At 37.4% G+C, this 17,455-nt stretch overlaps 1 protein-coding gene across 3 annotated transcripts in view; it reads left to right on the top strand.

The window, feature by feature from the left end:
- The window catches only part of Zcchc7 (zinc finger CCHC-type containing 7), a 180,474-nt gene that overhangs the window by 140,463 nt on the left and 22,556 nt on the right, over window positions 1-17,455 (top strand). For all 3 annotated transcript variants that reach the window (XM_052176402.1, XM_052176404.1, XM_052176403.1), the window contains exons 4-6: window positions 154-279; window positions 1,062-1,232; window positions 15,651-15,686. In XM_052176402.1, the coding sequence (XP_052032362.1) occupies window positions 154-279; window positions 1,062-1,232; window positions 15,651-15,686 (333 nt within the window). The remainder of the gene's footprint in view (window positions 1-153; window positions 280-1,061; window positions 1,233-15,650; window positions 15,687-17,455) is intronic.

The raw sequence follows: 17,455 nt of genomic DNA on the forward strand, positions 1-17,455 counted from the left end.
GATGTCTGTTCCTTCTTTTGTCGTACCAAAGTAATGGAAGTGACTTAAAATTTAATGTTTCTTACTCAATAGTTTTAAGAGGAAGAATAGATAGGTTTCCTTAAACTGACTGAAATAATTTTAATTCTTGATTTTTTTTCCTCCTGCCCTTAGGCCAAGATAGATAATAACAGATCATCTGGAAGGTGGAACAACCGATACTATTCAGTCAACAAAAATGTCACATGTAGAAATTGTGATAAACGTGGCCATTTGTCAAAAAACTGCCCCTTACCACAAGTACGTGAGATGCATGATACCTTTTCCTGTGTTAAAGTCCAACTGGTAGGGCTAGAGCCCTGGGTTTTAGACTCAGGTCTTGTTAAAGCATGTTGCATTATGGGTAGCTCATAAGCCTGGCATGGGTGCAGTGTCTGCAAACCCCAGCTCATTTCAGCTTCCCCATTATGAGCTGAGTGACTGTACAGAGACTTCATGCTCCGTGCCTAGATTTTCTTGTCCACAATATGCTAAGACTTGAGTGAAAGGATTTCCTTTTGAAACTTTCTCCAGCACATTTCATTGTGCAGTAATTCTCACTGTGGAGATTTGTACTTCTTTTTGTGTATGTGTATGTAGTAATGGCAAAGCAAACATATCAATGTAAAACAAACAACTGAAGTTCTACATGATGGGATGTAGTGGCTCTGTACACAGTCCTTTCATTACCTAGCACCTCCTAAGCGGCTCTTTGTGGGTATACAACTGCTTCTCTGTGACTTAATATCCAGACATCCTCATCCTATTATCCTAGATATTTCTACTCTATGATTATTCCTCTGTAAGATAGGATATGCTAAGGCATATGTCTAGACTTGAGAATTTGTGGCAGCAACATACTGATAACTGTGTTCAAGCTCTGAGTCCAGACATTTGTCTGATTTTGTAATTCTGCTCAAGGTTGAACCTTCACTGAGTTTCAAGTTAGAAATAATTTTTTATATAGGAAAGGAAAACCAATGTTCTACCATTTGAGACTGATACATTTTGCTAAAGAGAGTTTGTGTTTGTCTGCCATATAGAAAGTCCGGCCCTGCTGCCTCTGCTCCGAGAGAGGACACCTCCAGTATGGCTGTCCAGCCCGTTACTGCTTAGACTGCTCTTTGCCCATGTCTTCCACCCACAGATGTTTTGAAAGATCTTCCTGGAGAAAACGATGTGACCGATGTGATATGATAGGCCACTATGCTGATGTAAGTATTTTTAATGCAAGTAATTTGTAGAGACTTTGAACAGTGTAGCAATTTATATCCATCAGCCATCCTACTTGAAAGAATGTTTATCGATAGGTTTGTTTGTTGTTTTCTGAGACTGGGTTTCTCTGTGTAATCCTAGCTATCCTGGAACTTGATCTGTGAAACAGACTGGCCTCAAACTCACGGATACATGTGTCTCTACCTCCTGTGTGCTGGGATTCAAGATGTGTGCCACCACAGCTGGCTTTAGAAGAATGTATACTTACATGTTTTATACAGATATGCATATGAAAACTGGTCTGAAATTCTTGGTGGTTTTACTAGTGGTAAAATAAATTGTAATAATAAGTACATGTTTCCCATTACTTTAAATATGCTTGTTTGTGAGGTCTTTTTATATATTTAAAAAGTAACTCAGGCATTGTAGTGTGGCCTCTAATTCCAGCACCTAAGAGTCCTAGTCTAGAGGAATTTAAAGTTTTGAGACCAATAAAACTCTATCTCAAATAGTATGTATTTGTTAATATTAAGAAAGTACAAGAAATTTAGAAAACACTTTAGTTACTTCTAACAAAATCAAAATGGTGCATTGGACCTGCCCCCTCCTGTTAAATCTATGTGGGGTTGAAGGATTATCAGTTCTAACCACAGTGTCAGAGCCCAGGAAGGCTAATGCTTTGATAAGGAATGTGGAGCTTCCTACATTAGTTTACTTCGTACGCTATGGATGTGTTCCTAAAGGTCTGTCACTTTAGCTATTAATCACATCCATTCCTTCAGGGTGACAGGTGCCTATTGTGTACTTATGAGTTAATCATTGCTAAGACATTCCACACTCTTACCTGGTGCTGGCCCTTGTTTCTGTGCTTCCCTCTATCTAGAAGCCTTCAGTTACACTCATAACCTGTAGGGACAACCTTCTTCCACCCATCTTGCTAGTACCATCTTCTCACCCACTACTACACTTTCCACCCTTTTACAGAAGAATCTGGAACCTTGTTGAATATTGAGACTTTTAACATTTTAGAAGTTTAAAAATCAAGTGGGAGCCAGTAAGTTGGGTCAGTGGATAAAAGCACTTGCACACCAAACCTGATCCATAAGTTGGATCCCAGAACTTACATGGTAGGAAAAAATAACAGACTCTCACACGTTGTCCTCTGACCTCCATACCACAGCATGCACCCACGTACACATACTGAATAAATATGTTTTAAAATTTAAATAGATCAACAAAGTTTATCTTCCCATGGCCATCCTTGGATGTCTGTTTTGCCAGAACCAGATACATACATGCAAAGAAAATTCATAATAAAACACTGATGAGTTGTATTCACCTCTTACTATATTTGAAATATCTCATTAGTTATCAACAATGTAAAAACCATTTGACTGAAATCTCTGTTTTATAATGTGAAGAGCAGAGATACAGTGTAAGGCCTAAGTCATCTGCACTAGTGGTTATTGCCCTCCAAATGACAAGACTATGGAAAGAATAGAAAAAGATTTCCCATCCTGAAACTGCCAAAGACTCTCTCCTCTTCCCAAACCCTGTTAGATCAAGAGTCCTGTTATGTATTTCAGCTGGGCTTGAACTCCCAGCCCTCCTGACTCTGAATGTGAGATGACTTATGCACAGAATGGACATTCCCTATCTGGTTCTAATAGCTTCCTTCCTTTGCTTTTAGATAGTGTCTTACTGTGTAGAACGTTTAGCTGTTCTGAACTGTTTTTTTTTTTCTCCACGCTTTGTCTATTCCAATCTTGAAAGTCTACGATGTTACATCAGAAGCTGAATTGTTTTATCTCCAATGAGAAAGAACCATTCACAGTATAGAGTCTTAACCACTTTCATCATATTTGTTACTATCCTGCACAGGCTGTGAATATTAACTCTGGACTGTTGTGAACAGTTCCCACTTTGCCCTTTTCTCTGTTTTCAGTAGGCAGCTAGAGTAATCAATCATTCTTATCTGGTTGAGTTTTTGTTGTTGTTGTTATTGTTGTTTTTCTTTCTGTGTTAGTATCTGGCAAGATATGCAGCTGGCTGTGTATACCAGCATAGCCTTCTGCCTCCTAAATGCTGGGATTAGGCCATCAAGCCTTTCTAAACATGTCTCAGCTTATATCAATCCAAATTTGTATGACTTTGTCTTAGAGTCAAAGCTCAGGCTCTACGGTCAGCACACGGGCTATGTATGCTCTGACTTCTTGATCGTAATAATCTCTGAAGCTTACTTTATTTAGATGATTTCCTTGTGAAAGACCAAATAAACCTCTGTATCCTCTGTTACCTTTCCACTTAGTTGCCCACAAGAATTTACTTCCTCATCTTTATTCCATCTTCCCAAATGTCTCCTTTTGCCCAGCCTGGTTAAAATAGCACATCTCTATACCCTCATAGTAAGACCCTATCTAAAAGCAAAGGAAGGAAGCTATTAGAACCAGATAAAAAGAAGGCATTGCCTTCTTTATCCTTTTTTTTTCTCCTTTTTTCTTTCAAAGATTTATTTATTTTATGTATATGAGTACACTGTAGCTGTCTTCAGACACACAAGAAGAGAGTATCAGATACCATTATAGATGGTTGTGAGCCACCACCATTATAGATGGTTGTGAGCCACCATATGGTTGCTCAGAATTGAACTTACAACTTCTGGAAAGAGCAGTCAGTGCTCCTAACCCCTGAGCCATCCCCCCAGCCCTATTTTTTCTCCTTAACACTAACATCTTACATTGAATTGACTTTTCTGTCCTTTAATTTGAACAGAGGTTACATGTGTGTTTTCAGCATACTCGTCATAGTATTGGTAGTCTCTAGGACAATGCCATAACATTGGAGCTCAATAGGACTTTGAATAATGAATTAATAAATGAGTTGGGCATGCTAGATCCTATGCACCCAACCGCCAGTTAAATGATTGGAGAGTTGTCAAACCTTGCACCTAACCATGCCTGCTGGGACATTCTCAGCTTGGGTGGTAATAAGCTACACCTAGTAATTTTTCTAGTTTTGTTTAAAATCATTTCAGTAAACTTTCCAGAAATTAATGTACCTACAGCGTACCCAAACTAAAGTGACATTTCTAAGGGAAAGGCATTCTTTAGGTCTGTGTTATGTTTAAAAAACATTAACCTTGTTACCACTCTTACCTTGTTAACACTCTTCCTAAATATTTGTGCTTTAAATAAATGTTGTAGCTGTTTTTCAGTCCTTAAGTTTGGGCCTGTTGATTGCTGGGTTCTATTAGGAAGACTCTTAATCTCTGACTTTGTGGTAAAATATATGTACTGTGTCAATTTTCCTGTTAACATATTTGAAAATAGGCTACTGTACTGGCTAGTTTCGTGTGTCAACTTGACACAGGCTGGAATTATCACAGAGAAAGGAGTTTCATTTGGGGAAGTGCCTCTATGAGTTCCAGTTGTGAGGCATTTTCTCAATTAGTGATCAAGTGGGGAGGGCCCCTTGTGGTGGTACCACCTTTGGGCTGGTGCTCTTGGGTTCTATAAGAGAGCAGGCTGAGCAAGCCAGGGGAAGCGGGCCAGTAAGAAACATCCCTCCATGGCCTCTGCATCAGCTCCTGCTTCTTGACCTGCTTGAGTTCCAGTCCTGACTTCCTTTAGTGATGAATTGCAACATGGAAGTGTAAGCTCAATAAACCCTTTCCTCCCCAACTTGCTTCTTGGTCATGATGTTTGTGCAGGAATAGAAACCCTGACTAAGACAGCTACTGACATTGAGCTGATTTAATGATGATTACAAAATGAAAGAAAACAAGTACAACTTAAAATGTAGTAACCTCCTTGCAAGGGTTCAGAAATGAAAATATAGCAACTTCTCCCTCTCTGAACTTTTTTTTTAAGATTTTTTTTTATTTTATTTTATTTATGTGAGTACACTGTAGCTGTCTTCAGACACACTGGAAGAGAGTATCAGATCTCATTACAGATGGTTGTGAGCTACCGTGTGGTTGCTGGGAACTCAGGACCTCTGGAAGAGCAGTCAAGTGCTCTTAACCGCTGAGCCATCTCTCCACCCACCTCTCTGAACTTTTGTTTCTTATTTTAGTCATCATTGTTGTTGCTACAATATAGTGTTTATATATATAATATGATAAGGAAAGGGTTTAATTTGAAAATAAAATCACCTCTGAGCTGGTGAGATGTGTCCATGAGTAAAGGTATTTGCCACCAAGCGTGGCAACCTGAGTTCAAGTCCTTGCTCCCATATGGTAGATGGAGAGAACCAGTGCTTGAAAGTTATCTAATGACTTACACATATACACTTGTGGCATGGACACACCCGCACATGTACAATAAATAAATAAATGTAATAAAATAATTTAAATTTTCCAAAATGTTCCAGAATTACAGATTTGATTGATTGATTGATTGATTGATTGATTTAAGTAAATGTGTGGGCCTCTTGATGATCATCACCCAATTTGGAGAGTAAAGAGGAAACTGAGACATATACGTGTGTGTGTGTGTGTGTGTGTGTGTGTGTGTGTGTGTGTGTGTGTGTGTGTGTGTGTGTAAATATATATGTAAATATATACACGCATATATATATATTTGTTACTTATGCATAATATTGGAGCTAAGAGGCATGACTGGGATAGATTGATTTACTTAATTAAAGAGAATTATTGAATGAACTTGTGAGTGCTTTTTTAGTTGAGAGGCCCAGGATACTAATAAGAAAGTTAAGTTGACCTCTGCACTTTCTTTTTGTTAGTCCTAACTAATTTAGGGATCAGTAGTTTGGGCTCTATGATAGTGAGGGGAGTTCAGAGGAGAGTGGCTTTGTTCCTTCCACCTTATTGAGGGGAGTCTCGGGAGGGATATGCTGATGTGCATATCCCAGGCTGACTGACCCTTGAGCTTCAGGGGGATTCCCCTGTCTCCTCCCTGCATCCTACTGCAGAAATTGCCCTATTTTGATTCTATGTTGCTGCAAGAAAAAACTGACTAAAACTGACTTGGGGGCATTTTCTCAGTTGAGATTTCCTCTTCCCAGATGACCTGAGCATATGTTAAGTTGACAAAAATGGCTAACACAGCAGTGCTCAGCCTGCAGATACATGCCGGTGCATCAAACTTTTTAGATAGGCCTAGGAATTGAACTTGGGTCCTCAGGCTGGTGCAGCTAGCATGTTTACCCACTAAGTCATCTGCTCAGCCCTACTTCTGTCCTCGTGATCATTTTAGCGAAACTTGTTTATGTGTTCATTGTTAAGAGAGTAAATCTCAAGCTAAGAATTGATCATTCATTGAAACTATTCCCGAGCCACTTAACTAATAAATATCTGAACTTTCTGGGATTGCATGTATATATTCTACATTTTAAATTGAAGCTATGTACCTAACACACTTAAACTTTGAAGGAGAATCCTGCCTTGTTTTGAAATTGTGTTAACAGTTTCCTTTCTCAGCATAGCTAACCTGAAGAATCCCCCCTCCCCTCAAGCTGCCATAGAGTACATGCCTCCCTGTCCAGCACTTGGCCCTGGCAGTGAGCACAGCAGTGGAATGGAAGGATGTCTTTGTTGAAACTAAGCATATGCTAGTAGAGGAAAGAAACAGTGTCCTTCTCCAGAAGGGACATTGACCTCCTCCGAATCTTCGGAGTCATTGAGAATTATGTGGTCCTTAGAAATGGACTTACTCTTAGTCCAGTCCTATGTGAGACTGTGACAAAGTAGATTGGTACCAGAAGTTGAACACCTTACCTACTTTTAAAATTCAGTTGTAAATGTCTACATAGACTTGGATTTCATTCTTAGATCTCTAATAAGGACAAAATCTGATACAATTGATCTGTGAAATTAAGGAAGTCAGATCCACATTAATGCCCTGTAAGGCTACAAACATATTTAAATACTGCAAACCAATACTCTCCTAAACTTCATTGATTCTAGATAGCTTCTGAACCAGATTTTACATGTCTCCTTCAAACCATATAGTTATATACTAATTAATTCCTTTAAACTTGCAGTTGTGTCCAACCTTATCTGCAGAATAATTCTGTCTGAGCTAAACATGGACTGTTATGTGTTACGTGTATATTTGGTTATATGTGTTATTTATCCTGTTAGATAGGATAAGAGATTGCCAGGTCATTAGCCTGGATTCCCTTTGCACACTAGGAATAGAGACAGAGAAATGTAATTAGCTTCCCTCAACTTTTTATCATAATTCAGGTTTTTTTTTTTTTTAAGAGAGAAAAGGATAATTATTTCTGGAAGACTTCAGTTTAAGCCAGGCTTTATATCATAGCCTATAATCCCAGCTACTCGGGAGACTATCACCAAGTCTCCTGAGAGATCGGGAAGCAGAAGGATCAACAAGTTCAAGACCAGCCTGAGCAGCTTAGTGAGAACCTGTCTCCTAGGAAAACACACCGGTTAGGACTGCTGCCATGACCCAGTGGTCAGCCGCTTACCAGGCTGTGTGGTGGTGGTACTGGGTTATGTCAGGACTCACAGGTGCATTTGTATTTCTGTTGTTCTTTATTTCCCTTTTTATAGTGACTTGTATTTATTTTTATTTACTTCATGTACTCAAGGTGTAATGTGCCTGTTCTATTACTTACTAGTCTTGTATGTCATAAATTCTTTGGGAGTAGTATAGTCAGTAACCAGGTTTTAGTACTGCTGAATGGTTTTTAGCCATTCTAATAATTGCATCACTGCACAGTATCACTGTTTTTGTGGTTCTGGTTTGTGTCTTCCCAGTGACTAACCGTGTTGAATATCCTTTTGTGTGCTCATTCTTGTGTCATCATTGGTGATGTGTCTAGTTACCGTCCCATTTTTAATTGTGGTCCTTATTTTCTCATTATTTCAGAATCACCTTTTATTGCCTATATGATTCAGAAGTATTTTTTTCAATCAACAGTTCATTTATAAATTTGAAGTACAATTTGCCAGTTTTTTATAGCTTAGATTTTTGGTACCATTTTTAAGAACCCTTTTCCCACCCTTGGCATAAAAATTTTGTCCTGTATATTCTTCCAAACAACGTCTTGTAGCTTTATGTTTCACATACTGATTGATTGCTGGTCCATTTTGAGTTGGTCTTTATATAGGTGTGAGTTGGTTTTCATCATTCATGAAAGTCCATCTTTTGTGTCTTTGTTAAAGATTACATAACTGCACTTACATGGATTGATACCTAGACTTTATGCCATGGTACTGATTTGCTCCAGTACTGATGATACCCAACTCTTAAGTACTGTGTCCCCACAGTCAGTCATAAATCCAGATAGTTTCTTAAAACTTTGTTTGTTTTCTCTATCTCCTTTCTCTTTCTAAATGATTATAAGTTACCTCATTTAACTGTGATAAATCTTGATTAGATTTTGATTATTGTGTTTAATCTATTGATGACCATAGGGGCAGTTAACTCTACTATATTGAGTGTTCTAACCCAAAAATACAATTTATTTCTTACTACTTGTTCTGGGCTTCTTTGCTTTATGTTACAAGAATTTTGAAGATTTCGGTATGTGCATGTTCTTCATATTTAGATTTACACATTTTTATTGGAATTTTACCAGTTTTTGTTTTTGTTTTTTACCAAATTGCTTGTCAGTCATTTATTGCTCATGTATAGAAAAATATTATAGTTGCAGTATAAAATAAATAGTTGCAGTAGTTCTCCAGTGTTAAAACTATATTTAACTTATTTTGGTTGCCTGTGTTTTCTATAGTTAAAATAAATGTTCAGTACTTTTATAATATTGGTGTGTGTGTGTATGCGCGCGCGCGCGTGTGCGTAGGTATGCATGTATGTGCGTGTGCGCACATGTGTAGACCCCAAGGATCAATGTCAAGTGTCTTCTCCAACCACTTCTCTCCCTTATTTTTTGAGACAGAATCTGTGAGTGAAGCTAGAGCTCCCTGGTCTGGCTAGACTGGCTGGCCAGCAAACTCCAAAGATCCTCTTGCCTCAGCCTCCCCAACACCAGCATTATAGGACTGTGCCACCACACCCTGCTTTTCACACTAGCGTTATAGGAGTGTGCCACCACACCCTGCTTTTCACACTAGCGTTATAGGAGTGTGCCACCACACCCTGCTTTTCTCACAAGGACTAGGGTCCAAACTCATCGAGCATCTCCATAATCCTTATCCTGCTTTTCTTTAAGATGAGCTTTAAAATTACAATTATGACAGCATCACAAAGCACAACTCTAGACCCAAAGTGTATCTAACATACCCTGGATGCTATGAGCATCTTAAGAGAAAAAGAAAAGGTAATTCCAAAGAAGAATTAATTCCATAATACTTACATAACTAGAACTGAATGATAAAACATGATCGTGAATAGAAGTAGCTTAATATAGTTACCAAGGGAAATCATTTGTATAATTAGGTATTTGTGATTTGAGATGCTGCTTATATTTTTACATATGTAAATATAAAATAATAAATGTCTGACATGTCAGCACTCAGAAATTCACTGTTCATTGGGCACTATCACAGGGCTCGTGACAGAATTAAGGGATACTGTCAACTTAAATTCTTGTTATTGTTCAGGTATAGGAAGGTTAGTATTTAAGAAAGGTAGCCTCTAGGTATTGTGATAGCTTAACAAGTAAGGTGCTTGCTACTAAGCCTTACTACTTGAGTTTAGTCCCCAGAATCTACGTGATAGAAGGGAAAACCAATTCCAGCAACTTGCCCTTTGACCTCCACACACATGTACATTTAGAGTGCGTGCACTCAAAATAAATGTAAAAGGTTGGTGGGTTGGTTGGTTGGTTGGTTGGTTGGTTGGTTGGTTGGTTGGTTTATTTTTCAAGACAGGGTTTCTCTGTGTAGCTCTAGCTGTCCTGGAACTCACTCTGTAGACCAGGCTGGCTTTGAACTCAAGAAATCTGCCTGCCTCTGCCTCCCACTTGCTGGAATTAAAGGGTGAGCCACTACTGCCCAGCAAAAGGTTGTTTTAAAAAGACGTGGAGGCAATGGGGAGATGGTGCAGTGGGTAAGAAAGAGTTCTTGCATGGCAGAAGACCCAAATTCAATTCCCAGCACCCACATGGTGGCTCAAAACATCTATAACTGCAGCTCCAGGGGGCATCAGGCACCAGCTATAAACAATGCACAATGCATGTAATGTAAAATAAAAATTTTAATTAAAAGAAAAGAAACGGATGTTCTAGCACATATAATTACAGCATTTGGGAAGCTAAGAGAAGGATTACCACTTCACGGCCAGGCTGGGCTACATAGTGAGAATATTCCATTTATCTTCCAAATTTCTCTCCTTTGAGAGAGTTTCCTGAAAGACAATCTCTGGTTACTGTTAAAAAGGAAAAGCTGGTAAGAATGCTGTGCCCATTATTGTTTAGACATTGTAGGGAAAAGATGTGAACTGAGTTTGAATAAACTGAGCACTGACATGGCACTTCGAGAAGGGGGGCGGGGGGGGGGGGGGGGGGAACATGTCTAGTTTTCATCAGTGGCCAAAATAGTTTAAAAATGTTGTAGTCAGAAGTTAACTCTAAAATACAAGGTGAGATACTATCTGATGCAGTATCCTTTTCTATTATTCTAAATGACTAAAAACATTAAGTAGACCTCATCCGAATTAAAAAAAAAAAATAAATGAATAACTCTTAAGTGCTAATCAATTTGATCCCCTCCCACCCCCCATGAAGAAGAGAGTCACAAGCAGCTACATCTAAATGAAATGTCTTCTGTTCTTTGCTTTTGCATTTGTTTCTGGGAGTCTTTGCTTTCCTACCAAGCTTGACCACTATGTCATGGAGTCTCAGCTGCCTTATTGATGTCCATTTGTCCATGACCATAGAGCTTCGATAGAGTGTAGGGAGTGCCACTTTCCTGTGACTGTAGTCATGACTGATGACAGTTGAGCCTTGCTGTTTAGCAGGCATCGTTCTAAAGAATTAATCTTCTCAGCCCAGCAGCAGCAGCAGATTGAGAGAGTTCTGGGAGTCCTGTTTCATAAGTGTGAAAGTTGAGACACAGTGTACAGTGTGCCTAGGACAGTAAGTAGCAGGGCCAAGATTTGAACCCAGCCTTTTATTTGGTTCTGACATGTCTAATTTTAGTTGTTGTGCTCCCATGATTCCTTGTTTTCATTTTCTCCTATTGTTTTAAGTTTCATTTACCTTAGCTAAAAACAGTATCAGGAAATTAGCAGCTCTTTGTAAAATAAACAAATGTATGTTAGTCATCTAGAATCAGTATCTCCAGACATTGTGATTCCTTATTACAAAACTCTTTTTCAAAAGAAAATGTTACTTAAGAGAAGTGTGTGTGTGTGTGTGTGTGTGTGTGTGTGTGTGTGTGTGTGTGTGTGTGTGTTGAGGGTCTTTTGCGATTGGTTTTAAATATTTTTCTATAAAATAGGACAATTGCATTTTCCAATAAAACTGAAATATAATTTAATAAACTTTATGCCCTTACAACTGCACTAAGCTTATAGAGAATACAAAAAAAAAAAAAATATTTTCTGCAAAATAAAAATAGCTTGTTAGTTTTCCTAATTACAGAGGATTTTGAGTATAAAAACTAATTGAAATTTGACCTTGGATCAAAAGATCGTTTTATAGAGTCTGGTTCATTTAGGAAGCAGCTTTGAGATAGCTATCAGTGAATGGCTTTTCATACTGATTGCTGAAAAAATACATAGATTCTGTATATATTGCCACATATAAGTGTTGAATATATGTCTCAACCTTTTTGTATTTATATGTTTATCTCTTTACCGAGAATAACCATTTTTATGCAGAATAGATATATAGTAAACAATCTTAAAACATTTTTAATTTTAATTGTAGATTTCTGTAATGTTAGACCTTAGAGCTGTCTTTATGTAGAATTTTGGTTTAAGGTAAATGTTAGGGTATTCTCTTAATTTTCTTGCCTCCTAAAATAACCTCCAGCTCACATAAATATGTCGGGAGAATCCCATGCATACCCAGTGGTTAGTCAAGTGTTTGGACAGTTGGATGACTTAAGAGTCTTTGTATGAAGAGCCTCCTGACCCGGCTTCTGTGAAAGGTTGTCCTTTGCAATGGAAGATGCCTAAAACAACCTTAGTGTATGCGTAGATTCACACTGACAGTCATATCCAGAGATGGCATTATTTTTCTTGCCATCACTTCTCAGTCAACAAATTTTAAACAAAATTATTCTCTTTATTTTTTTCTATTTAAGTTATTCACCATTGATGAGCATTGCTTGTTTTATTAAAGCTTTGTTTTGCTGCAGTGACTTAAGGGGCCAGCTCTTAACAACAGAGGCTTTGACAAAGCACCAGAGGATTCTGTTAAAAAGTTGTGTTTCGTAATTGTAGTTGTCGTGTCAGAGCCTAACTGACTTGGAGCTGAAGGATTTTTGTGAGATGAGTAGCTGTGCCAGCAGGGACCCAAGTCTCCTGGGCTGGCCGCGCTCTCATTAAGATTTGCCGCTAGCAGTGGCGGTGTTGAGCATGTATGTGACGTGCATTCTGTTATTGTATGCTTGGCTTGTCAGCCTGCAGCTTCCTGACACTCACTTATGTCACTCTTTATTCAGAGAGGAAGAAGCTTTTGATAATTTGACAAGACAAGCTCTTAAACGATCTAGGTCATGGCCTTCACTGTCTGTGATTGTGAACATATTTCCTGAAAGCCCTGTCACTCATCACAGCTACATTTTCTCCCGGGGAGCCACAGGCCTGTCCTGGTCTCTTGTCAGCTCATACATTTTGGTTATTCATATACCAAATACAGTACTGGGGTTTTTTTCTTCCCTTTTGCAAATGCTAGCATGTTAGTAAGGCTAATCCTTTCTCCTGTGCTGTGTTCCCAGCAGGGCTGCGTTCAAGGGCTCTCTCTAGTACAAGGCAGACAACTGGCCAAGGGGAGCTGAGGAGGAGGAGGAAAGGCCGCTTAGCGCTGTTTTGTGTTTGTTCATTGTTGTGGAAATATGAGAACTGGTGGCAAGGGCCTTGTCTGCTGAGCACTGGAGTCTTGGTCTGCTGTCAGGGGCTATTTAAGATTGAGGGTTTTATTTTCTTTGATGTACGCATTTGAGAATAGGGAAGTGGGAATTAAACAACAGATGCACTAAGCCGTTGTTCTCATAAAACAATAATTAGCACCTGATGAAATTCAATATGGGTTGAAATGCACAATATAAACTCTCAATTCATCTGGCATGGCAAAGTATGTTGATTCATCTTTGAATTTTATGAATAATAACATTCAGTTATTCATGTATGTTTATTATTCAAAGTACAATAGATAGGAAAACTAGTTGGGCAAAAGTTGGCAAGCAGTGTACCACATTACCGAAGCGGATGTGCGAGTGCGCCATGTGTGTCGGGGTGTGTGACTTGAGAATGCCCTTTGGGTTCATCTACCTAAGTGCCAGCAAGGTGGGAGCAGCAGGGCCATAGCAGTGCAACTGCACATTGACGCTTTGTGTATCTTCCTTTTAGACGAGCTGCACAGCTGACCTCTCATTCAGTTGAATTGTTTTAATCAGACCAAGTTCTCACTTGCAGTAGTCAGCATCTTTCTTTAGAAATTTATTCTATCTAAAGTTTTCATGCAATACATGTATATACCTGAATGCTCTGCCATTCTGCTTGGTGAGAAATTTTAAAATATCCCTGTGTGTATAATACTAAGGAATATTAAAAAGAGGCCACCAAAGCTTTAGCACGTAGAAAAAATAGGATTTTAAATTTTGATTAATGATTGCAGTTACATTTTGTATTTAGAATTAACATATATGCTCTCTATTGACCCCTGCTTTGAAGTCTTTTTTTCTAACTTTACATAGTATTATGTACAAAATAGTAAAATGAATCTGTACATAGGAATGTTAAATAAAAGTACTTGCATAATAGCTAGATGTTTTTAATTATAGTACTATTATCTAATAAAAGGAAAGAAGTTTCATGTCATCCACTACTAAATTTCTGTATCAGTCATCATCTTCATGTACAGAGCAATCAGATGATTGTTCAAAAACCAAGTAATTCTTTCTTTTATTACTGAATTGCTACTATACCAGGAAAGGTCACATGGTAGAATGGCATTCTGCCAGTCTATGACAACTCAGTGATTGCGATTTTTCAACCGTATTATTCTGAGAATACTGTGGTAATCAAGAACTATCCATAACTAATGTATAAATAACTGCTTGCTTATCTCTGTAGTAATCAAACTCTATTTATATGTACACAGCAAAAGGTTTATGCTAGAAGGCAGGAAGTAAGTACTTAAGGGTATATCATGCGTTAGGTCTTGTATGTAAGTATGTTTGACTGTGCCATCCTTAAGAACCTGGGAGTCAACCACTCTGTAGCTATTCTTTATGTGGTACTGACATTGTCTTTGCCTCCTGAAGCTGCTTTTAATTTTCTAAAAGTATTTTTCTTTCAGTTAGTTAGTGTTACTAATCCAGAAATCACTGACATAATAGTGGGTTTTCAGACACTATATATTATATGAATATGCCATTGGAACTGGGAAGGGAACCACTGGACATTTTAATCCACATGCTTTCCTATATAAATTGCACAGGCTAGTTAAGCTTAAAGTGCATAATGTGTAGTTTTTTTCACCTGAGTTATATATCTTTTGTCTAACCACTTATGTGCTATTTTCAGTAGAGATTTTGCTGTTCATATTACTGTGGTAACATTCTTTTTCTGCAAAGATGGTCAGCAGATGAGTGGCATGGTGCTGTTGGAGACAGTTTCCTCTTGAGATCAGTGTGGACTCAGGAAAAGGCCTCTCGCTGGCTTGTTCCTGTTGCTTAGTATTCTGTTATCTATTCTGATTTCAGTAACTTCATCTTGGACAGATTTTTTTTGAAGTTTCAATTGTTTTGTTTTTAGATTATTTCTCGATAAATATGAACATGTAAAATTTTGATGTATAAGAGAAAGGACATAGACTTTAGGGGTTTTGCTTTGGTTTGGCTTGGCTTTCTTTTTTTTATTCTCTTTTTCATTAAGTTTTAAATTAGCAGCAACAGACATTACAGATAAGTACACTGCACAGTTAAGGCTTCTTGAAAGGTGGTACTCTTTTAAAAGCCACTCTAGGTTCGTCTTACAGATCTAGACCACTGCTCTTGATTTACCAGTTAAACTGAGCTATGGCCCTGCATCATACCATAGTCCCCAAACTTCTAACCTGTGAAGAAAGAGAGGAAAACTTTGTCACTGGCTTCCTGACAATGGCAGGAGTGTGTTAAAGCAGTGTAAAATTCAATTAAACCGTCTAGCCAGGTTTTTGAAGCTGAAATGCAGACCCTTTCTGTTAAGCTTCTTATTTTCCTGTGACCGACACCGGTGGATGCTGGGTTATGCCAAAACCAACAGGCTGTAAAGTACCTTGTTTCATGCTCCTAGCTGATCAATATTTTTATTTTCCAGGCTTGCCCAGAAATCTGGAGGCAGTATCACCTAACGGTGAGTAAAAACACCTTTTTATTTTCCCCAAGACCCAGCCTATTTACCCTTCTCTGAACTGCTGACCATAAAATATAGACAAGCATCTTCTGCAGCAAGATAATAAACATCTGGAGAGTTTGTACTGAGAAAGCAATAATGTACCTATTTCTCTGTCCTGCCCACTGCCTATTCTTTATTTTCCTGTTTTTAAAAGATTTCAACTGATTTTTATTTCTCAAGTCATTAAATGATTATATCATGATACCCTCAGGCTTAGATTATATTCATTAAATTAAAGAGGAAAAGTATTCTAGGAGCTATAAAGCAGTGAGATAATCCTATATCTTTAGAATATTGTGTTACCACAGTCAATAAGTATACAGCCCACAATATCATCCATTATCATTTTTCTGCTTTTACTGAAATAGTATATGTTCTTAAATGAAGCCAGAAAAAGTTTACTGTTCCTTTCATATAGGACAGTCCAGCTCACCTATCGTTAAAACTCTCTTTGTTTAAATTTTATACATATATATTTAATAGTCAATTTCTGATTTATCATTCAATTCTGATTTATTATGATTTTAGTCTTAGTGAAAGCAGAAAATGACTATTGCTATATAATCTATTTGATTAATTCTCAATACAAAGTCAGCTCACTTTGCCTCTCCAGTTTAAATAATGTCAGTAAGTAATTCAATATTGTCTTACTAGTCATTTTCAATGTATTAAACAGTACTGAGAGATCATTTCTTTTAATTATACAGTTATATAGCATAATATAAATTAATAGTTGTTGAAGTTTAATATATAAAAGATTTTGTATAATACAATTCAGAAAAGAGAAAAGGCAGTTTTTATAAAGCTTATCTTCATACTGCTTTCCTCTTACAGAAATATAACTTGAGCCAACAGGTAGACTCTTCCCCCATTGTCTGTCCGGGCCACAGTGCAGGGGATAGTGTATCTGCAGGGTTATTTAAAGCTTTGGTGTTATAGTAAATAAAAGTCATATACATGTCTATATGTTCTATATATACATGTGACAAATGCAGTCGGTGGATTATATTTTGGCATTGTAGCAGCTCTTTGGTAACATAATAATGGTAAAGCCCTTATAGCCCTAAACCTGATAAGAACAGAATCATTCTTGTATCTCTCAAGGTCTCAGAGTCTCTGTATAATGGTGTGACAGTACTCATTATTTTTATTAAGTAATATTATCATAAATTTGGTTTTGTATTTCTTTTAGCTTTTCTACTAATTTAAAGAATTTTATGTGACTATAATTAAATGATAAAAATTAGCTTCAAATGTAACAGAAGTACTTAAAAGATTTGTCGAGTTTTTTCAGCTTTTCAGGAACAAATTATAAAAAGAATAGAGATCTTTAAAAATGAAAACAAAATAAATTCATCTTTATTAAAATATAATATATTCTATCTGTAAGAATAACAAATTCAATTTGAAAATTTCTTTATATGGAAACCTGGTTGATTTTCTTTCAGAAAGCATTGAAGTAATCATTGTAATTCACAACTACCAGGTTTTAATTAACAATGAATTACTATGCAAGAATAACTATAACAATAGTATGCTTATAAATGTGTAAATACTTTTATCACTCCGTCTATAATCATTTTCCAATTATTTAAATTGCCTTATCAGTATATGAACAATATTTGAATGCCTGTAATTAAGTAGTATTAAATATTGAGTGAAAGCAAACTGCACCCTGATTTTAGCCATCTTCAACCCTTTTACTAGGCGATGGACTGCCATCTATT

Source organism: Apodemus sylvaticus, chromosome 3 (assembly GCF_947179515.1).
Source record: "Apodemus sylvaticus chromosome 3, mApoSyl1.1, whole genome shotgun sequence".
Lineage (NCBI taxonomy): Eukaryota > Metazoa > Chordata > Mammalia > Rodentia > Muridae > Apodemus > Apodemus sylvaticus.